Source organism: Rattus norvegicus, chromosome 14 (genome assembly GCF_021556685.1).
Source record: "Rattus norvegicus strain SHRSP/BbbUtx chromosome 14, alternate assembly SHRSP_T2T, whole genome shotgun sequence".
NCBI classification, from domain to species: Eukaryota; Metazoa; Chordata; class Mammalia; order Rodentia; family Muridae; genus Rattus; species Rattus norvegicus.
The window spans coordinates 12762688-12785582 of record NC_141547.1 but is presented as its reverse complement, the minus strand read 5'-3'; the positions used below and the strand labels follow the sequence as shown (position 1 = coordinate 12785582).

The 22895-nt window shown below is 45.1% G+C and overlaps 1 protein-coding gene and 1 long non-coding RNA gene across 3 annotated transcripts in view; one reads left to right on the top strand and one right to left on the bottom strand.

Moving 5' to 3' along the window:
* Fras1 (Fraser extracellular matrix complex subunit 1) overlaps positions 1 to 22895 on the top strand; it is a 408507-nt gene that overhangs the window by 375449 nt on the left and 10163 nt on the right. Inside the window, 10 exon segments of the mRNA NM_001415086.2 lie at positions 710 to 910; positions 3494 to 3681; positions 4716 to 4991; positions 9112 to 9344; positions 11382 to 11542; positions 14922 to 15136; positions 17445 to 17595; positions 18806 to 18913; positions 19830 to 19989; positions 20746 to 20862. Of these exon segments, the coding sequence (NP_001402015.1) occupies positions 710 to 910; positions 3494 to 3681; positions 4716 to 4991; positions 9112 to 9344; positions 11382 to 11542; positions 14922 to 15136; positions 17445 to 17595; positions 18806 to 18913; positions 19830 to 19989; positions 20746 to 20862 (1810 nt within the window).
* Positions 6840 to 22895, bottom strand: part of LOC148001229 (uncharacterized) — a 35523-nt gene continuing 19467 nt past the window's right edge. The window contains exons 4-8 of one of the 2 annotated variants that reach the window (XR_015636882.1): positions 12119 to 12166; positions 11973 to 12038; positions 11455 to 11673; positions 9987 to 10116; positions 6841 to 9409 (exon numbers count right to left, since the gene is read on the bottom strand). This is a non-coding gene — a long non-coding RNA (uncharacterized LOC148001229). Of the gene's footprint in view, positions 9410 to 9986; positions 10117 to 11454; positions 11674 to 11972; positions 12039 to 12118; positions 12167 to 22895 lie in introns of both variants that reach the window. The other variant, XR_015636881.1, reaches the window with a different exon arrangement.

Below are 22895 nucleotides of genomic sequence, written 5' to 3'. Positions count from 1 at the left end.
ATTCTGTAACACACTAAGATGATACAAAATTAATAACTGCTCTCAATTTCCCGTTATTTTATCTTCTTCTCTGACAGCATCCTGACCTTCTTCTCCTCATGAAATTTGAACGGGGTCAGGGGGGTGGGGGAAATACTATTTCTATTGGGAAAGAGTTGTATTTGAAAATATATTGAGTTAAGAAAGCTTGTTCCTAAACTAATTCTACTGACTGAGATAAATTTTGAGAATTTAGCAAAAAGCTGGTGTGGGAATACTGACGTAGATGTCCTAATACCCAGAATCGATATACTTAAGGAATAGCTAAATGAGATGCACTGAAAGCCTTAAAAATGTGTAGCTTGTAACTAATAAGGTTGTTTATGGAATTGGTTCATAGATATTTATCGAATATTTGCTATGTCTTAGTCCCATCATAAATTGTGAAAATTTCTATTTTAAAAGCTTTACTTTAAAACACTCTTTGCACTTTCATGCCATGTTGTAAGCTTGGGCACCATACATTTCTCTTGTATGTACAGGAGCCCAAATCAATTCCTTTGTCTCAAATGTGGCTCAGAGGTAAATGCTGGCTGATCTTTATGGCTGCCAACCATTAGGCTGTGGTATTATGAACCGTTCTTTCCGGTTGCTATCAGCTATTTCCTTAGGAGTCTGATCCTTGGAGTGATTCTCACTTGCTTTCATTTTCCTGCCCATGTTTCCTCAGCCCCCACCATCGAGTTTGAAGAAGCTGCACACCAAGTCCGGGAACCTGCAGGGCCGGATGCCACTACAGTTCTGAGCGTCAAGGTCATCCGCAGAGGCGATCAAAACAGGACCTCTAAGATCCGATGCAGCACTCGAGATGGCTCTGCCCAGTCTGGTGTGGATTATTACCCCAAGAGCAGAGTCCTGAAATTCAGTCCCGGTAATTGAGTGCCAACTTCAGTCTCTGGGTTTTCTTTCCTTTTCTTCGTTTCTTTCGTTTTTAATTGTTGTTTGTTTTGGTTTTACGTCCACATTTATAAATATATATATATATATTTATATATATATATGTGTGTGTGTGTGTACATATATATATATATATATATATAAAACAATGGATCTTATTGTGATGTTTTTATGCCTGTATATAATGTATTTTGACCTTATTCCCTCCCCCAATGCCCTCTCTTGTCTTTCTTGTTCCCAAAGCTCCCCATCCCCTTCCCAGCATGTCCAATTTATAGGGTTTTCTTTTTCTTTTGTTGTTGTTGTTTTGAGATAAGAGTTTCTCTGCATAGCCCTGGCTGTCCCAGAGCTTGCTCTGTAGACCAGGCTGGCCATGAACTCACAGAGATCCACCTACCTCTGCCTCCCTAGTGCTGGGATTTAAGGTATGTGCCACCAACTACCCAGTTGGGGTTTTCCTAATGGAGAGGTAAATGTCTTACATTTGAATAAAGGATCGTGGTGAGATGTTGAATTAGAATATAATACTTTCAATAATATCCTGTCTCTGCGGGTTCCCAGACTTGGTATGAGGCTTCCTCAAACTCAATGGTAGGGGCTAAGGAATTGTGTGCAATCTTCCATTTACTAAATATGTATCTGAGATTCTGGGTAATGTTTTAGTAGTTTAAAAAATAAAAACACTTATCCAGAGAACACGCTGAACATTTGGGTTCATGTGAAATGATTTTTGTTAGCCTGTTATTTAGTTGAATGAAAATAACACTTTATTTTAAATACAGATACAACAAAAACATATACACCGTGCAGTACATGGTTAAAAAAATGCTGTGCTGGGCCCTTTAGGACTTACTGAAATCTGGAAGACACAATCCCAATATACAAATGGCTTTAGATCTACTGAGAAATAGCGTATTCAGTAATAAGCTTAAAAACTTTTATTCTGGAGACAAAATCAGTAATGGCTTCGGCAAGAGGGAAAAACAAGAATCATAAGCAGAAATTTGACTGTCTGATATATTGATTTGATAGAGCAGTGCTTATTAACCTTATGGGTGTTGAATGACCCTTTCACAGAGTCACCTAAGACCATCTGTATATCAGCTTTTTACATTACGATTCGTAACAGCAAAATTACAGTTATGAAGTATCAACACAAGTAATCTTACGGTTTATGAGGAACTATATTAAAGGGACACAGCATTAGGAAGGTTGAGAACCATTGTAATAGGAGAAATGGGTCAAGCAGATGGCAAGTTGCATTGTATCTCGTTGTTGTTTTAATAGAACTTCCTGGGAAAAAACCACTAAGTGGCTACTGTAGATCCTGGTACCATTTGCAGTGTAACCAGCAAGGGATCACTGTTTGTACCTCTTCAGAGACATCTTGACAAGTGTCTCAGAGGCTCACCTACACCTCTGACATCTCACGGGAACTTTAAAGGGCTTTCAGCTCTGTCCTAGTGAGGGTTACTATCGCTATGATGAAACACCAGGACCAAAAGCAGCTGGGGAGGAAAGGGTCTGTTTGGTTTACACTTCTACACCGTAGTCCGTCACTGGAGGAAGCCAGGGCAGGGACTCAAATAGGGCTGGAACTGATGCAGAGGTCATGGAGGGATGCTGCTTACTGACTGGCTGCCCAGCCATGCTTTCTTATAGACCACGAGCCCAAGGATGACCACCCATAATGGGTAGATCTTCCTCCACCAATTGCTAACTAAGAAAATGCACTACAGGCCTGCCTGCAGCCAGATCTTTGGAGGCATTTTCTCAACTGAGGCTCCCTCCTCTCCAGTGACTTTAGCTTGTGTCAAGTTGACATCAAACCAGCCAACACGAATTCCATCTCTGGCGTGTCCATTAGGTGTTTGCTGGAAGGGTAGCTCCAGCCTCCACATCTCTATCATGTCTCCTTCAGACCTCCTTACGCTCTTTGTTCTGTTTAAGGTTTAGAGGAGCGTAAGTCAGAAGGAGCATGAACCAGATGTGAGAAGGAGGGGAGGAGAGGTCCTTACTGCCATGCACGTAACAAAAGATGGGGTGAACATCTAAAGCCTTTGCCTGCCTCCCCCGAGCATCCCACTCCCTGTTCTTATCTTTGCAAAGCCTGACCTTTTAGCCTTTTAACCTTTGTCTCTTGGGGCACAGCTTGGAGGGCATTGGTGTACAAGCCTCACAGCCACACGAGAGTGCATGTGTATGTCTAAAGAGGGAAGAAAAATTAAGCAAAAAGAAAAAAAAGTGTGACCAGAATGAAGTGTACTTTGGATCATAGATTTTTATTATAGCCAGCCTGTGTCAGGCAGGGGCCATTAATCCTTGTATGGTGTTGAATAGCAAACCTGTGGTGCAGAGTCGCTACCACACGTAGACTCTGGTCTGTAAAACAGATAATTCACTCAAGACAGCTCTGCAGTGATTAGTGGTTGCTGTATTTATGAGAAACCCCTGAACGGACAGGGCATATTGAACATAATGTCCTGGCCGTGTCATCCTCCACTCTCTTGAGTGTCCCCCTGACAAGGCGCTTCCTCTCGTTTTGTTCTTGCTGAAGGCGTGGATCACATCTTCTTCAAAGTCGAGATCCTGTCCAATGAGGATCGAGAATGGCACGAATCCTTTTCTCTAGTCCTTGGCCCGGACGATCCAGTGGAAGCAGTGCTTGGGGATGTGACTACTGCTACAGTGACAATTCTAGACCAAGAGGCAGCAGGGAGTCTCATATTGCCGGCACCACCCATTGTGAGTTGCTTGATCCAAAGGACGGCTGGTGTTGTGTCTCAGTGGCCAGTGGATGACAACAGGAGACGAGATGGATCCCAGTGTGCCCCGCTTCTTTGTGCTTCGTGGCACTCAGCCAAAGTCATCTCTTTCTGCCACTTCCTCATACAGAGGACATTGGGCCATGTGTAGAGGCATTTCTCCTTGGTATATCTCTTACACAGGGTCCATCTGGTGGGTAGAATCCACAGGTTCTGTGAACCCCCTTCAGTGTAGAGCGTGGCCCCCAACAACAAAAGGTAGTTATTTGGTACAAATGCTAACACTGCTGAGGGTAGAGAAACGTGTTCCTGATACAAAACCAAGCTATTCCCACGGTGATCTGACAAAGGAAATATCATTCAGTTGATCTTCGCATTGCTTTGGTGAGAAGAGGAAGAAATAATGCTACACATGTCTGTTATCCTGCGTACTTCCCACACGTAGGATATACATGCACAGATGTGGAGGATGTTTCTCAGTTTGGGAGGCACAGAATGAATGCAGTAACCTTACCCTTAAGGAGAAAATGCCCAAAGTCACCAGTAGATACTGAATCCATGACTCAAGTAATCAAGTAACCTCCCTTAACTAATCTTTTAGAGGAGATGACTATTTCAAAATTTATCTCTTACTTGACCGTGAAACAAACACCTTTTTATTTTTTCCTATTTTGGGCAAGTGTGTCTCTATGCACCATTAGCAATTTAATGCACCCCTAAATTAGCAGCTGCCGTTAGTAACAGAATTTGGATTCCAGTGCGTAAAAGAGGATAGAGTTTGTTTTCCCATAAGAGATAAGGCTCTGGTTTCAGAGCGAAGTCAGTGGGATAATAAAGCTTCTGACAGATTCCCTCCCGCTCACGGCTTCGCTCGTGGCTTCGTCTTTGCCTCGTAAAGAAGGTCCTGGATTACAGGACCCCTGTGAAGAGTCATGAGGGTCTTGGGGAAGGGTGTGGTAGTCTCTCATCTTTGCGTTCCTCAGCCCAGCCTGAAGCTGTGCTGCTTTTTCCTAGGTAGTCACTCTTGCTGACTACGATCATGTGGAAGAGCTGTCAAAGGAAGGCGTCAAGAAAGCCCCATCCCCAGGCTACCCGCTAGTTTGTGTCACGCCCTGTGACCCCCACTACCCCAGGTATGCTGTCATGAAGGAGCGATGCAGCGAGGCTGGTATTAACCAAACGTCTGTGCAGTTCAGCTGGGAGGTGGCTGCGCCCACCGACGGCAATGGGGCTCGGTCTCCCTTTGAGACCATCACGGACAGCACACCATTCACCAGCGTCAACCACAAGGTGAGTCAGGCTCATCCCTGGGGAGGGGAAGAGCTGGTGTAGCTCTAGCCTGTCAAATTCTGTGAGGTCTGTGTGTGCTGTTTGGCATAAGACAATACTAATTTGTTAGGAAAGGTAATAGATGTTAGGAAAGCTAACAGTGTAGTAGGAAGAGGCTAAGCAGTCACCTCTTGGCGTCTTTACAAACCCCACGTCTGACGACCTTTCAGCCACTTAATAGGGAGGAGCTCTTTGACCTCTCTCAGTCACCTGATCTGTAAAATAATATGTCTTCCATATTCAGCCACCTGACAAGATCACTGACAAATAGTGTTTATAAATGCTTAAGCAAGTCCAGGATGCCAAGTGGGTACCATTAGGTGATTCCTTTTTATGTATTTTTTTAATCACGAAGTAAGTATTTGGGTGTGTACTTCTTGAGGATGTGGATTCAGATTTGTACCGCAGGCACAAATCTTCAGATAGCCAGCAGACGAATGGCACACAGTAGGGAGTGAATTTCAAACCGAGGGATAGACCACTTACTGTGTGGTCTGTGCTTTGCAAAAGCATTTGGGAAGACATGGGAAACATCTCCTAGGGCAGTTTTCTTTTTTTCAAAGAGCAGATTCCACCCCCACCTTCCACCCACCGGAGAGCAGTCAGTGACTACTGATGTTTGTCCAAACGTGGGAGAAGTGCCCCGTAGCAGATTTCCTCGTACATCAATGATGTCGGTGTTTTTTTTTTTTTTTTTTTTTTTTTTTTTTTTTTTTTTTTTTGAAAGAGACATCAAGGCAGTTTAGACTCAGGCTCAACACAGACTTGAACTGTCTAGCACGCTTTCCTAACTAGTTTCAGGCCTTCAACATTACTTTCAGACTATACTCTTTGAGGAGTCCAATAGGACAGGGTCACTCGTAGCTATCGTCTTTAACACAACTTGCTCACAAAGGCTGGGAAGTCCATTCTTTTGCAATGTATGCAAATTTTTTCCATCTTTATTAACTTGAGTATTTCTTATTTACATTTCAATTGTTATTCCCTTTCCCGGTTTCCAGGCCAACATCCCCCTAGCCCCTCCCACTCCCCTTTCTATATGTCTATATGGGTGTTCCCCTCCCCATCCTCCCCCCATTACCACCTCCCCCCAACAATCACGTTCACTGGGGGTTCAGTCTTGGCAGGACCAGGGCTTCCCCTTCCACTGGTGCTCTTACTAGAATATTCATTGCTACCTATGAGGTCAGAGTCCAGGGTCACTCCATGTATAGTCTTTGGGAAGTGGCTTAGTCCCTGGACGCTCTGGTTGGTTGGCATTGTTGTTCATATGGGATCTCAAGCCCCTTCAAGCTCAGTCCTTTCTCTGATTCCTTCGACGGGGGTCCTGTTCTCAGTTCAGTGGTTTGCTGCTGGCATTCGCCTAGGTATTTGCCATATTCTGGCTGTGTCTCTCAAATTTAAATGACCTGTATTACTAAGAACGTAAGAGCCTGAGAGATGCTTATGAGATTGAGCTCTCGCCGCACACACGTGAGAACCCGAGTCCGAATCCCAAGAGCGCACATAGAGCTGAGCATGGTGGTACATCATGTCGGTTATCCTGTGGTAAGGTGGGTGGTAGAAACGAGAGAAATCCCGGAAGCTTGCAGTCGGGGAGTCTGCAAGGCGGTGGCAAACAACAGAGAGACCCTGCCTTAAAGAAGGTGGAAGACGAGAACCCAGAACCCAGAACCCAATATGTCAGTACACACATATACGTACATACACACACACACACACACACACACACACACACGCACACACACACACGCACGCACACAGAGACAGACAGGCAGACAAACAGACAGACAGAAAACCCCTTAAAGTAAGATTTAACAGCTTATTATATTGTACGGATCTAATTCCATTGCAACAGAACCTTATATTTGAGCCAAAAAAATATATTTTTTAAAGTAGGTACTAAATTCACAGTGCTTTGACTCTACCTCATCTCCTGCCATGAACCGGTGACTGACGCTCTGTCCCCCGTTTCCTTTGCTTTATGGTCACTTCTTCAATTATTTATTTAGTACCATTGTGTTTATGCATTTTTTGAAACATGCCTAACATCCCTCCCAGACTAAGTCCATTTATAAATAAATAAAGAGGTGGCAGCTAATTAAAAAGGTTTAATGGGAAAATCGTCTTTAATTTTTAATGGACTTCAATGAAAATTGTTTCCACGGGAGGAATTTCTACATTCGTGCGATTGCTTGGTGGGAGGTCTGAGGCCCACAGAACTACTAATTAATTTCTCTGACCTGTACTACCCACGTGCGCACACAGCGCCTGACATGCCAGGTGACAGGGACCGATACCGCCTCTCAGCTACCCTTCTCCTCTTGCTCCTGCACATCTGAAAATGCGAAGGCATCAGAGAAAGACTTTCAGAGGCCAAGGGGTGTCAGAGGCCAGGTTCTCTGCCACTAGCTTGTACGGTAGGCAGACCTCTGCAAGGATGTGGGGAGCCGTGGCCGTCTCTCTGCTTGTCACTCAGAAAGGGCTCACTGCCTGACACAAAAGCCAGGATGCTTTCAGCAGATTTCTACAAAAAGATGAAACTTTAATGGGCATCTGATTGGCCAAGATCGGGAACTAACCCCTCCAGTCAGCCTCCCTGATCGGCCAGTAGTGGGAGGACATCTGGGCGCGATTGGGAAGGAGAAAACTGTTAGTGTTGGGGTGACAAGAAAAGAACGTGTTTCTTTGAGGGGCAACCTGCAGCCTGCACGGGAGAGTTTTGAGGTTGGCACATCACTGGCCAGATATCTTAGCCTCTTCCTTGCACTCTTGAGAGGCTGATTCCAAACCAGTAGAGTCATTAGGGAAGGGAGTGAAGGCTTTTCCCCCCCAAAGACAAGGAATTACATGCCATGTGTCTAGGCCTTAACCCCATTGCAGCCCATTCTCTGCAACAGAAGCTTGGTTGAGGCCAGTGAGTCTTGGGGGAAGATGTGAGAAACAGGTATGTCGTCCTTATGTAAACCTCAAGTCTAAGGAGAGCAACACACTTACGGTAGACTGTCTTCTGGTGCTTACTCCATCTCTTCTTACTCGTTTTCTATCGTATCCCTTCAGACTACCTGTATTTACTGCTCTGACCCTAGTGCCTGGTTCATGGTGGATATCATTGACCACATGATAAATGAACAGATGGGTGGGTGGGTGGATGGATGGATGGATGGATGGAAGGAAGGATGGATGGATTCATGGATAGATGGATGGATGGATGGATGCATGGAGAGATGGATGGATGGATGCATGGAAAGAAGAAAGGAAGGAAGGATTGATCATGGATAGATGCATGGATGGATAGATGCATGAATGGATGGATAGATGGATGCATGGATAGATGCATGGAGAGATGGATGGATGGATGCATGGATGGATAGATGCATGGAGAGATGGATGGATGGATAGATGCATGGATGGATAGATGCATGGAGAGATGGATGGACGGATGGATGGATGGATAGAAGGGTGGATGGATAGAAGGGTGGATGGATAGATGATTGATGCATGCATGGATGGATAGATGCATGGAGAGATGGATGGATAGATGGATGGATGGATGGATGGGTGGATGGATGGATGGTTGGATGGATAGATGCATGGATGGATGGATAGATGATTGATGCATGCATGGATGGATAGATGCATGGATGGATGGATGGATGGATGGATGGATGGGCAGATGCATGGAGAGATGGATGGATGGATGGATGGATGGATGGATGGATGGATGGATGGGCAGATGCATGGAGAGATGGATGGATGGATGGGTGGATGGATGGATGGATGGAAGGACAGATGCATGGAGAGATGGATGGATGGATGGATGGATGGATGGATGGATGGATGGATGGATGGATGGGCAGATGCATGGAGAGATGGATGGATGGGTGGATGGATGGATGGATGGATGGATGGATGGATGGAAGGACAGATGCACGGAGAGATGGATGGATGGATGGATGGATGGGCAGATGCATGGAGAGATGGATGGATGGCCTCCATAGCTAACTGTATCATACCCATCAGATATAAAGATGTGGTTATGCAAAATATTCCTGTCTGTGGTACTTTATCTTTCCTACAGGTCCTAGACAGCATTTACTTCAGCCGGAGGTTCCATGTGCGATGTGTGGCCAAGGCTGTGGACAAGGTGGGCCATGTAGGGACCCCGTTGAGGAGCAATGTTGTTACCATTGGAACCGACAGTGCTATCTGCCACACCCCAGTAGTGGCTGGGACAGCTCGAGGCTTCCAGGCACAGTCCTTCATCGCGACCTTGAAGTACTTGGACGTCAAACACAAAGAACATCCGAACAGGTCAGGCGTGGATTTCAACTCTCCTTATGTGTTTTTCAGCTGGGATGGGTCAGTGAAAGATGCTTCTGTGAAATTAAATAGTGGTAATTAAAGCTTCAGAAGTAAAGCTCTCTTTAAAGGCCCCTTGTGGTCGGTCTGGCCCCTCACCCATCTTCCTAGGCTGATCTATCTCCCCTGCTTTCCACCTGCCCTGACACCTGCAGAGAATCACTTTACTCTCCAAGGACTTCAAACTCTAAGTCCTCCTGCTCTGTAGTGTGGTGCCCACAGCCTCTCTTCTGGGAACACTTGGAACATATCCTCCAACCTGACTTACAGGTCCCTCTGATGCCCATCTATGCTTCTGTCAGAGAGTTATTATTCTTAGTAACCATGTGGTATGTGGTCGATGGTAAAAACCTTTAAGGGAGGGATCAGGACTACTTATTGTGCATCTCCTGCATCTACTTCAGGGCTTGTAGTCCTCTTGCCCTACTTGCTGAATAGAAGCTGAGCTAACGAGTAATAACCATCATAACTGCAAGTCGCTGGACTCATTTTTTCCTCTGCCACCTTCATTTTAATTCCATTCTTTAGCATGACAGAAGGGATTTCCCCCATGTCATACATATTCATTAAGCTTCACAGAATTTAAGCATTTACCTTTGTGAACATCTGAGTGGGTCCAAGCCTATGCAAATCTTTGTGCCAAAAGAATGCAGTTTACTTTTTTTTTTAGCAGCAGTAACAGAGGTAAAGAGTCATGCTCTTCCCATCCCAAGTCTGGATTCCCCTGGAAAAAAAAAAGAATGAACTTACAGACAAGCTTTAGAAATTCAAAGCCCACTCTCAATGAGCTTTGTGAAAATTTAAACTTGTGCAACGAAAACAAATGCAGCCCATAAGTACAGCTCTGCTTGCGTCCCAGACTTGAGCCGGTATTTATTAAGTTCATATTTTATTTTGAGTTGTGTTCTACATGCACTGCAGGGACAAAAGCAATGAAGGAAATGGTCCTTGTCCTCAGAGTGGGGAGGCGAGATAGGCAGGCTGGGAGCATGCAAGAAATAGCAGCCAGTATACATAAGTTACAGACAAAGGCTTCCCAGGACTGAGGAAAGGCTGCTGCAGCATGAGGGTGGTCAGAATAGAATGCAAGGTGTTGGGGGGACTTGAAAGGAAAGAGGCAAGGGATGGCTATTTTTAGATGGAGAGAGACACCGTGGTTAGTAGGATCTCCTGGCTGGATGAAGAAACTGACTTGAAATTTTAAGAATTCAACCATCTTATTTCCCATTATCCTATTACTAAAGTAAATGCTTAAAATCCTATAAGCAGGCTAGGGAGGTGGCTCAGTGGCCAAAGCACTCAGCACACAAGTGTGAGGACTTGAGTTCAGATCCTTAGACTCCGTGTTAAAAACTGAGCGGTTGTGGAAGCCACTTGTCATCCCAGCACTCGGAAGTCGAAGACTGGCTTACCAGAGGAACCTGGCCAGCTAGGCTGCTAGAACCAGTGAGCTTCCAGGCTTGAAGTGGAGTGAGATACAGGATGACACCTGAAGTCAGCTTCCAGCTTCCTGCTTCCTCAAGGGCCCATGAAGACCCATGTGCATGTGCAGTCACACATATGCAAACATGTATACAGGCAATATACATGACACATACATATAACCGTGTCAGTACTCAGTATGCATGGAGACAGAGTGGGGACAGCCGCTGCATTGGTCACTAAGTTTAGTTCCTAAAGAGACAAGACTGCGACTCAGGGCAAACTGAAGCTTTAATTTGTGAATGTGATATCACAAGTTCCTGTATAGGGGGAAACCTCTGTACTTCCTGATTGCCGTGAGTCCTGAGGGTCCATTAAGAGTGAAAGCGACCACGTGTGTCTACACTATCATGTTCAGATATAAATCCTGCATAGAAACCGTCAAGGGAGGAAAGGGATTGCTATAATTCACCAGTGAAGACAAATTAGCGATGACAAAGGAGTGGGCCCAGCTGGCGGCTCCCACCCATCCCGAGTTGCTGAACCCTTGTCGGTCCTCTCCCCCAGAATCCACATCTCCGTGCAGATCCCTCACCAGGATGGGATGCTGCCCCTAATCTCGACCATGCCCCTACACAACCTGCACTTCCTGTTGTCGGAATCCATTTACAGACAGCAGCACGTCTGTTCCAACCTAGTCACCGCCCGGGACCTGCGAGGCCTCTCAGGTGAGTCCGCCTCAGTGTAACCGCTTTGGAGGTGGGGCTCGGTGGGGAGGTTTAGACGTTTGATGGTTTCTAGTCCTCAGCTCCATATGAATTTTTCCTTCTTCGAGAGCATCCACACAGAGAGAAAATAACTGAAATCAAGAGGAAAATGAGGGACTTTCGGATACAGTGAACTTAGACTCAGAGTCTATCCTGAATTGTTAGCTGTAGGCCAGTGGTTCTCAACCATCCCAATGCTGCGACCCTTTAATACAGTTCTTTAATACAGTGTTGTGGTGACCCCGACCATAAAATTGCTTCATTGCTGCTTCACAACTGTGATTTTGCTACTGTTGTGAATCGTACTATAAATATTTGATATTTCTGATGGTCTATAAATGGGTCATTGGACCCCTCCCCCCCAGGTTGAGAACCAACCACTGTCACAGACCTTAGCAAAGTAGTTTGACCTCTCTCAGCCACTGAGTTCTTATCTGTGGTGTGAAAACAGCCGTCTCTGCAAGGCAGATTGGGGGAGTATTCAAGGTGACGTTAGGTCTAAAATGCCTCCAAGGTAAATATTAGTTAATTCCTCACCTGCAGAAACCATTCTTCGTTTTGTGATTGCTCCCATGATAGCAACATCTTTAGAAAGAGAAAGCGCCGAGCTTAGCTGCTGAAGGATGGATACTCTAGAACGGGGAACTGAGATAAAGGCTAGGGGACATGGTTTTCTTTAAAGATCAACACCTACTTAAAGGTAAGGGGAAGAAGCAGGAAGGGCAGAGGGAAATGCTCTGACCAAGAGCACTGCAGCCTCGAAAAGGGAAATGCTGAAGAGAAATCCCCTCCCTCTCCCCTCCCCTCCCCTCCCCCTCCCCTCCCCCTTCCCTTCCCCCTCCCCTCCCCCTTCCCTTCCCCTCCCCTTCTCATGCTCCCTCCCCCTCCCTTCCTCACACTCCCTCCCCCTCCCCTCCTCCCACCCCCTCCCCCTGTCACTGGATGGGCCTGTCTCAGCTAGAGCTTGACCTCGGCTGGGCAGCAGCAGCAGATGAGAACGTGAAGAAGCCAACAGCTAAAGGCTGTGCCTCTGTGTTCACCACAGCAGACATTTCGCTCCACAGAAAAGTCCTGTCGGTTTCCATTTACCATGGCAAGAGCACACGCAATGCCTGTCATCCCCTCCCCCTCCCCCACCACCACTTTTCTGCTGATGAATCATTCAACAGTGGTTTTGAAGACAGAAATGCATTTATCTGCGCTTTCATATTCATTAGGTATCAATTTTGGTCGTGGCGGTCTCTGTGCAGTAGAATTAGTTGAGCGCAAATTATTCTCAAACCATTGAACTACATGTGAAAGTTTAATTGGCATGCGTACGTAGGCAATAAAAGAAATGGTGTGATTAAAAACTGAAAATCACTATCTCTCCCCGCTTTAAAAATGTTTAAATCCATCACAGGTCAAGTGAGGTCCCACTCTTGAGGGGACTAAGGGTGGGTTGCTGATGGTAGATGGTCTGAGACGTTCTTAAAGGGACAGTGGCCCATTTAACCCTAGGCAACAGACAGCTCAGCATTGTAGCTCTTTGCCTCTCTGTCTCTTTTGAACTTGACAGCTACTTTTATGACTATAAAAATTATATTCAGGAGCCAGCAAGATGCTCGCCTCAAAGCACGATAACTTGTGTTTAGTCTCTACGGAGAGAACTGACCCCCACAGGTTGTCCTCTGACCCCCGTGCCATGGTCTTACACACACACACACACACACACACACACACACACACACACATTCATGAATGAATGAATGAATGAATGAATGTGAAAATTTTTATTATATCTCAAGTGTCCTAAAACGGCACCGGCATTCAGCTGTCTTCTGTAGTTTAGAACAGGTCACAGCATTTGATCTAGTCATTTTGACCGGTAGCAGGTGAAGTTTAGTCAGACATCATTAGAAAGCTATCTACTAATTAAGATGCCCCCCCCACCTCGAGAGCTCAGAAACCACTGGAGGGAGGAAGAAAGGGAAGTTGGATGTTGCTTTGATGACTTCCCATAAAAACCGTGTTTCAAACTGGCCTTAAAAATGGTTTTTCATACGTGAGTGATCTATATAGCATGGCAATCTCATCAAGACCAGTGGTGAGCCACGGGATGCACAGAAACCCTTGGAAAACCTGCTTTATTCATCTGTGGTGCTGTGCTGTTTGTTCACCCTTGTTCCTGGGTACGTGGGTTTCTTAAAGGAGCAGAGCCCCATTTAACCCCAGGCAACAGACAGCTCAGCGTTGTAGCTCCCTGCCTCTCTCTGTCTCTGTCTCTGTCTCTCTTCTCTTCTCCTCTCTCTCTCTCTCTCTCTCTCTCTCTCTCTCTCTCTCTCTCTCTCCCCTCCCTCCCTCCCTCCATCCCTCCCCCTTTCCTTCTCTGTGTTGGGGGGGGGGTTCTTGTGTACATGTCTATCGACATATGCGTGCTTGCACATGTATGTAGGCCAAAGTTCAATTACAGATGTCTCCGTCAGTCATTCTCCACATTACTTTTTGAGATAGAATCTGCTCATTAAGCTTTCTGGCTGGCCAGTGAGTTTCAAGGATTCACGTGTCTCTGTGCTTCAGCCCTGGGGCATACATACGTGTCTCCACACCTAGCTTTTCTCCCATGGGTGCTGGGTCCCTAATCAGGCCCTCATGGCAGAAGTTGATTATCAGCTCTAAATGCCTCAGCAGCAGCACATAGTCCTTGCTACCCACAGTCCCCAAATGAAAGACACCCACATAGCCTTCTAGTTTAATAAACAGTTCAATGGCTGGGCCACTCCCAAACTTGGGAGTTTGCTAACGCCTCCCCTCTGATACTCCTGAGTTAGTACTTACTAAACTCTATATTCCATATTTAGTGCCCTAGACTCCACTCCAGCTCTTATGTGACTGGTATGCTCTCTCTTCTGCAGCTCTCCAGTCTGAATCTTTCTTAGTCCTTTCCTGGCATAGGGATTCTCCTTTCTCCTTTGATCCCCTTGCCTGCGAATCCTAAATTCCTGCCTCTGTCTCCCTGCCCAGCCATTGGCCTCTGGCAACTTTATTTACCAATCAGAACCAACTTGGGGCAGGGACCCTCTACGTATTACATACCCAAATAACATAATGCTAGCATTAGAGCAAATTCACGACAGACCCTCCTGCATATTCTAAGAGGAACGCTTTACCTGCTAAGCCATGATCTCAGCTCCCAGCAGGCAACTCAGCTCTTTGCAAGGTCTCCTCTTGACCTCACCGGACACTGGGAGTCCAAGGTAGATCTAGCCAAGGCCTCAGTTGGACAGCCCAATGACCTCCCCTTTACCCAGCTCCTGGCGTGCTCAGACCAACTCGCTGCTCCTTGTTTCCCCCACTGCAGAGGCAGGGTTCCTGGATGACGCAGGTCTCCACAGTACTGCCCTGGGCCCTGGCTATGACCGTCCCTTCCAGTTTGACCCAAGTGTACGGGAGCCCAAAACCATCCAGCTGTACAGACACCTGAACCTGAAGAGCTGCGTGTGGACCTTTGATGCATACTACGACATGACAGAGCTCATCGATGTGTGTGGGGGCTCCGTGACTGCTGACTTCCAGGTGGGTTCTCTGGGAGATTGTGCTGCCATGCCAACTCCACTCTAGAAGTGCCTCGGTCAGCAAAATACCCGCTTGTTGTATTTAGCCAGGTAAGGGAATGTTCTTTTTAAGTTCCTTATTAAGGGTCTTGGCTATATTGTGGTTTAAAGGACCCTGATGTCTTCTAAATCAAATTAATGTATAAAGCAATTACTGGAGCAAGTCATCTGTACAAAAATCTAGTATCTGCTTCTGTAGAAGGATGCGTGATTTTTGCTGTGTGTACTTTGGAAAGTGGAGATTAACGTTTGCCAGTGGGGTTCTTTACATGAATGTCTTCTCTTCCCCACTTGGAATGAGTCAGAATAGCAGGTGTCACACCTCTCAAAGGACGACTCTGAGTTCCAAAACACCACTGGAAGAGTCTACTGTTTCAAACATTCTGATTGTGTGCTTATTCCAAACTCACAACCCCTGCGAAAGCAGATATGTGGGTAGGCATGCGTGTGTGTGTGTGTGTGTGTGTGTGTGTGTGTGTGTGTGCACACGCTTACACATTAAACATTCCTGATGGCGGAAGTGTTTCTAGGATGATTCCAAAGGCTCAGAAGAGCAGTTCTGTAAGAGTACCAGGGACTAGGCGGTCTCATAGGACAGTTAATTCTCAAGCTCCATTCCACTTTTGAGCCTGTATCTCGGTGAGAGCCAAAACCTGTTAACTGTTTGGTTTTCATTTCAGAACAAATTTCGTCTCACTAAATGAGAGAATCTGTCAAGAGGTTTTAATCAATTGGGGAGTCTCCTTAATTCAAACGTATATCCCAGCTCCTCTGGTTTTGTGTGAAGCACTGCCCCCTACTGGAGAAAGCTTCAAGGCAGCTGGTGAATTTTGTTTCTGTGAATGCCTGTTGAATGCTGTCAACGGATGCCACAAACCTGGTTGTTCCTTCCCTTGAAAATTAATGTTCAGGTGGCTCTGTGGCATAATGGACAGCGCATTGGACTTCTAGCGATGAAAATTAATGTTCTGTGTTCTCCATGATTTTTTTCTTCAATTCTGCCCATACTATAGTCTTTAAAAAGTCCCACCGACAAGGATTGCTTCTGTCCACTTTTACATTTTAAGACAGAAAATATAGATTACCCCAAGTGTTTCAACATTGTCTGTTTCTTTAAAAGTACTTGAAATTGCTGATTCGTAATTGAAAAATAAAACAACCAGAGAAACTGAACGTAGGCTCTCATTCAGCATTTTTCAAGAAGCACCAGTGGAATTACTGAGGCAATCTGCCTGGATTCCCGTTAAACTGTGACTCATGCTCTCAGCATAAAGCAAGGCGAGAATGCATGATATATTTGTCAGGAAATGTTCTCAAAGATTAGCAAATAACATCTTCTGGGTCGAAGAAAAATAATGAGAGGCAATGAAGGGACATATCCCATAAAAATTGCCCAATAACAAAATAAAATTTCTCTAAACTTACTAACTTAGCTTTTTGTTAGGAAAAGAAATGTATGTACAGAGAAAATATGAATGTTTTTTAGTTAGTAAATTCTCCCATCCATGTGAGCACAGTGCACTGTGAAAGCAGTTACTGGCATACTATATTTTTTCTATCCAGTTCTTTTTCATGGCTTCATAAAACCTATTTCAGTGCACCAAATTAACAACTGTAAGAGGAACCCTTTTAGAAAATAGTGTTCCCTTGGAGGTGTGAACTGTTCTCTTTTAAATCATTTCTCCAAAGGACTGCCTGCACCAGTAAACTCCTGGATCACCTGCAGCCCCTTGCTGTTGGTCAGCTTCCTAAGTGTGATGTCAAAGCCCCTGGCCTTTGTTCCTGAAGCAGGAATATGGTGCTCACTAAGACACCCTGAGTCAAGCACGTGTCCGTTTCAGAGGACCGAACTTTGGTGCTGTTCCAGTGATCAGCATCTCCTAAAGGCCTCGGACCTCTGGCAAACTCTCAGTAAAGCGAGGATGTGCTGACAGATATCAAGCCAGCAAGCTATCCCCCCAGCCCTCGAGACTTCACATTTCCAGGGAATAGCTCTAGAAACTGAAGACTGGAAACAAAGATGGTCCTTACTATTTTTTAGGTCACCTCCTCAGAAAAGCCTTTGAAGGTCACCTCTTCTGAAGAGGTGTCCTGGCCACCTTGTACCCTCTTTATGTTTCAAAGACAAGCTGCGGGTGTAGGCTAGGAATTACTATATGATCCAGTGACCAAGGGAATAGAGAAAAACTGAACTGAGAAGTGATGGCCTTCTGCCCCATCCCTCCCAGAAAAGAAATAAGCCTGTTTCTTGCATACTGTTCGTTTGGCAGGTGAGAGACTCTGCTCAGTCGTTCTTGACAGTGCACGTGCCTCTCTACGTGTCCTACATCTACGTGACAGCCCCCAGGGGCTGGGCCTCCTTAGAGCACCACACTGAGATGGAATTCTCTTTCTTCTATGACACAGTTCTCTGGAGAACAGGTATGCCTTGGAGACGTCTTAACTGCACTACCTCGCATTCAATCACAATAAGCACTGGGCTCTAACGGCAACGGCATTCCTGTGGTCTTTCAGGAAAAAGGAGGGGGATGTTTAACTGGGCTCCAGATAGTATCCTGATCTGCTGTTCTTTTGTTTGGGTTTTTTTCCCATTTCCAATGGGTATCCCATCCCGTTGATTCCATTCCTCCTTGGCTTACCCTTCCTCTGAGGGAGTGATGTCTAAGAGCTTCATGAACATTCTTTAGACAGGTTGTATTTCTAGTAATTGACAATTTTATCCTTTCTTCCCTTACATGGCTTGAGCTCAGCCCATCCTGTTTGCTTCGTATTCCCTGTGGGAAAATAGCTCGACATTCTCCCACCTGAGCCCAATGGGCCCTTGGACCCTTGGACCCTTGGGCTCATCTCTGCTGCCATTTGCTTGACTTTTGTTTTCTCCTCTTTCGATTGCATTTTATTTAGGTCCTTCTGAGTCCAGTAGACATTGTGCCTATAACTCCACACAGTGGACTTTCTAGAAGGTTTCCTGTCATCTCCATTGGTTAGAGAATAAAATGTATACATCAAGACTTAGGATCCTGGGGCTGGAGAGATGGCTCAGTGGTTAAGAGCACTGACTGCTCTTTCAGAGGTCCTGAGTTCAAATCCCAGCAACCACATGGTGGCTCACGACCATCTGTAATAGGATCTGATGCCCTCTTCTTATGTGTCTGAAGACAGCTACAGTGTACATAATAAATAAATAAATAAATAAATAAATAAATAAATAAATAAATCTTTAAATGAAAGATTTAAACCTTGTTTAAATACCAAGACTTAGGGCCCAATTAGTTCCTATAAGGAAAGGAGAATACAGTATAGAGGAGCTGTAGTGCCTGAAGTTTTAGTGCCACTCTTTTCTGAAAAGGGACATTCTTTGCTTCTGGGGCAAGTGGTACCCACATAAAAAAGCCCCCCTATAAAGACAGTGGACCTTGAAAATACAGAGCCACAAATGAGAGCTACTGACGCATTCGCATTGGCATTCACTCCTGTATGCACGCTCATGTGAATATATAACTAAGTTACATTCACCTAAACACTTGGAGCTCTTTAGAGGGGACCCTGAGACCAATGCTAGGGAGGTCACTATCCAGAAGATGCTCTCCATAGCCTGATTTTGACGTTTTCTGTGTGGTTCCTTGTCCAGGCATCCAGACAGACAGTGTGCTCTCTGCAAGACTTCAGATACTAAGAATCTACATTAGAGAGGATGGCCGTCTCGTCATCGAGTTCAAGACCCATGCCAAATTCAGAGGTAGTTTCAATGCATTTTTTTCCAAAGTCTTTATTAAGAAATAACTCAAACATTCAGAAAAGTTGAAATAGTAGACCAATGAAAAAGTCTATAGTGTTAACAGTTTACTATCTACATATGAACACACACACACACTCTCTCTCTCCTCTATCTCTCTTTCTCTCTCTCTCTTTGGTCACTGCATTTGAAAACAAACTGCCATCTTTATGAACCTTACTCCAAACACTTCAACAGACACCATCCAAGAACAAGAAAACACAATAGCATTTCCCATCTAGCGACTGTATCATAGTCCTTATATAAATTGCCCCTTATCTCACAAATGCTTTTCCTACTTGCTTTATATTTCTTTATATTTACTTTATATCTGTACATATAAAGGAAAGTAGACCCAACCACATTTTACATGTATTATCTCACTAGTTTATTTCCATCCAGAATAGTTCATCAACTTACCCACCTCAAACACTCACACTGAACTTTAAGAACGATGATATCTTGCTAACTAACCTTTACCTTTTTAGGGACTTCAACACCTGTTCCCTTCCACCAAAGTCTTGAAGTCTTAAATAGATCTAAATATGATTATATCCAACATTGAATTTCTATTTATGAAACACTAAGACCCAAAAACGTGTCTGTTGAGATTCACGTCTGAGTATATCACCCATAAATATCCATAGGATATTGTATATGAGCTCAGCATGTTTCCACACATGTTTACGCATACATTATATGACCATAATGGCCATTACAAGTAGGGTGGTGGGCTGGTCTAAGATGCTGCAGTGTCTTCACCATTGTAAGTTATATTCTAAAGGGTATATATGCCCTTAACTCTTCGCTAGAAATCGAACCATTAGGTCCTTAAGCAAACACAGCAAACACAAATCAAGAGTGTTTCCCTCTGAAACAGGACAGTTTGTGATAGAACACCACACCCTCCCAGACGTGAAGTCTTTCATATTGACTCCAGACCACCTAGGAGGAATTCAGTTTGACCTGCAGCTCCTGTGGAGTGCTCAGACATTTGATTCTCCACATCAACTCTGGCGAGCCACGAGCTCTTACAACAGGTAAATACCGTGATGGAAGCTTCTGGGGCTTGACCTGAAAAGTGTTCAACTTCCTGCAAGAGCTTGAAACATAGACCCTGGAAGATTCTTCCAGACTTTCTGAATGTTCTCCTGCCCTCCACTTAACCTGCCAGGGCTGGGATTGCTACTGAGTAGCAAGTTAGTGATGGGCACAGAGACTCCTGGAGAATTCTGTGTCTGGCCATAAGCACACCGATCCCCTCCCCCAATGAGAATTTCTAGTGTTCTTCAACTTTGAAAAGTAATGAAGGCCATCGAGTCTGAGAGCTAGCCCAATGGAGGTGAGTGTCTGCTCAGGAGAGATACTGTCTCCATGGTGTTTGCCTCCTTTTCTGCAACATAGCCTGGGATAGCTACATTTTAACAGACAGAAGCTCTTGCATTTAAGAATTTGTTAACAGGCTGTCAGTCGACAAGACATACTAAGCAAATTGCAAGTAGGTTTCCTTAACTCTCTTTGTCATCACATGAACCATGGATTATTTTAGCTCCGGGCCTTTTTTTCCCCCCAGCTTTCCTCATAGAAAAGACTTGAGTAAAGGGGGGGGGGACCTAACACCTTGGGGATAATACTCTGAATGTCAGAATAATCAGAGACGAGTTCCTGAAAGTGACGCTTACAGAGTTGTCAGTGCATAAATGCCACCTGAGCCCTGCTTCAGGAAGTCATGTCTGACTGGGGCTAAGTCCTCATCAGGTCTTACTGTGACTACAGTCTGCTCTGCCTGTTTCCAGAAAGGACTACTCAGGGGAGTACACCATCTACCTGATCCCTTGCACCGTGCAGCCCACACAGCCATGGGTGGACCCAGGAGAGAAGTCTTTGGCCTGCACTGCTCATGCCCCAGAAAGGTAGGCCAATAAGGCGATGCTTCCTACTTCTGTATCTTTGTTTAAGAATTCTGCCCACTAAAATGTTTTCGTAATCCTAGAAGTACCCACTGTGCTTCCATAGTCATGCGCCGATGTGTAAAACTGTCGTGTCAGCCAATAGGCATAGCCCCACCTAAACAAGGGAGACTTCTGCCTTCTCATGTCAGCTCTCTGAGTACAATGATCCTTCATGGTCTATTTAATGTTGTATGTTTTCAGTTATGTACATCTTATCAGTGGCTTTGCTATTTTTAAATGACTCCTAAGCATAGCACCAAAGTGTTTTCTATCATTTCTAAGCACATAAGGGCTATCATGTGCCCCTATACAGCACTATTAAAGAAGCCCCAGTCAGGCATGCATGAATTATTATGCTATTGTCTGTGGATCTGATGTTAATGAGTCAACAACGTCTACTAAGTAAAGGGATCTTTAAATGGGCGCACACATAAAATAAGGTTGTGCTGGTCTATTGGGGTCAGGTTGTGACCGGATGTTCATAGCAACTTCGTTCTGTATCTCCTGGGCAGAAGGGGTCCAATACCCACCCACTCGATTTTATGGACATGAACTGTGGAAAGAATAAGAATCAAATATATGGAGCTGGAGAGATGGCTCAGCAATTAAGAGCACTGGCTGGTCTTCTGGGGGATCCAGGTTCTATCCCCAGCACCATCATGGCAGTTAACAGCCATGGTAACTCCAGTAACAGGGAGTCCAACACCTGCCTTTGCACTCCATGTGTGCCAGGCACCTTTGTGGTACACTGACATACGTGCAGTAAACACTAATATACATAATAAAATACCATTGAAAATTTAACAGAACGGGCTTGTACCTTCCTCAGGCCTGAGACCACATTAAGCCTTTTCCCTTCGTTCAGATTTTATCACGTGCTTTGCACTGTTCTGATCACTGAGGTTATAAAATTATATTACAACGGTGTAGTTTCACAGCCTCTCAGGTCTCAGGTACCTTAGAGTTTAGTGCCACCTGTCTGAAGACTGAACAGATGACCTAGAAAACATTGAGAGATGTCAAAGCCAGCATTGGTATTAAGAGAGAACTACTTGAAGTTCATGTTCAAAGATTGGGAATTGGCTGTTGGATTCAATAATGCCCGGCTTCTTAGTACACAGCCTGGTGAGCTTCAGGGTCTATTGACCTGGAGGGAGGAGGTGAATTCAAGAGAGGTAAGCAAACAGGAACAATAGGGATAAAGAGCCTTTCTGAAAGGGGTGTCAGGGAAGAGGTACACTGACTGATAACGATGAGGGGCCATACATTTTCAGAGCTTCTATTGGGTTATGTTTTAGGGTAGAAAAGAATTCCAAATGTTTGCATGCTGCAGCGGGAGGGAGAGCAGGGGGTAAAGCCAGGTCCTAGATGGCAAAAAAGGGACAGGCACAGGACGTGAGGGAAAGACTAACATTAGCTTAGAGTCAAGACAGTTCATCCACTAAATAAGGAAGGCGGGCAGAGCCTACAGATGGCAAAGAAGTAAGAACTGGTCAACTGGAGGACTAAGCCTGTGGAGGGGGGCATCTGACTGAATGGGCATTGCTCAGAATGAGAGGAACACTGAGGGCTGAGGGAGCAGAGGAAGTGAGCAGAGGGCCATAAGCACAGCAGAGCGCAGCCCGGCAAGCAGGCTGGATCGTCTTTAAATGGCTGCATTATTGATGGTAAACAAACTGCGGATGTGAACATACGTGTTTAATCCATATTGACATACGAGTGTACTTGTAAAATATCACTGCGATCAAGACAATAAACAACCAGTTCCTCCAAAAGTTTCCTCACACCCCATCTCTCCCCATCTCTGGGTGTCCCGTCATCTGCTGTCTGTCACCAGGAAATTGAATTCTCCAGAACCTTACATAAATGTTATCACACAATCGCAGTTACTTTCCCCCAGCTCATCTCCCTTGGCACGCTTATCTGAATCCCTGCATTACTGTGTAAGTAGTTTGTTCCCATCATTGCTGCGTTGTATTACATGGTATGGGAAA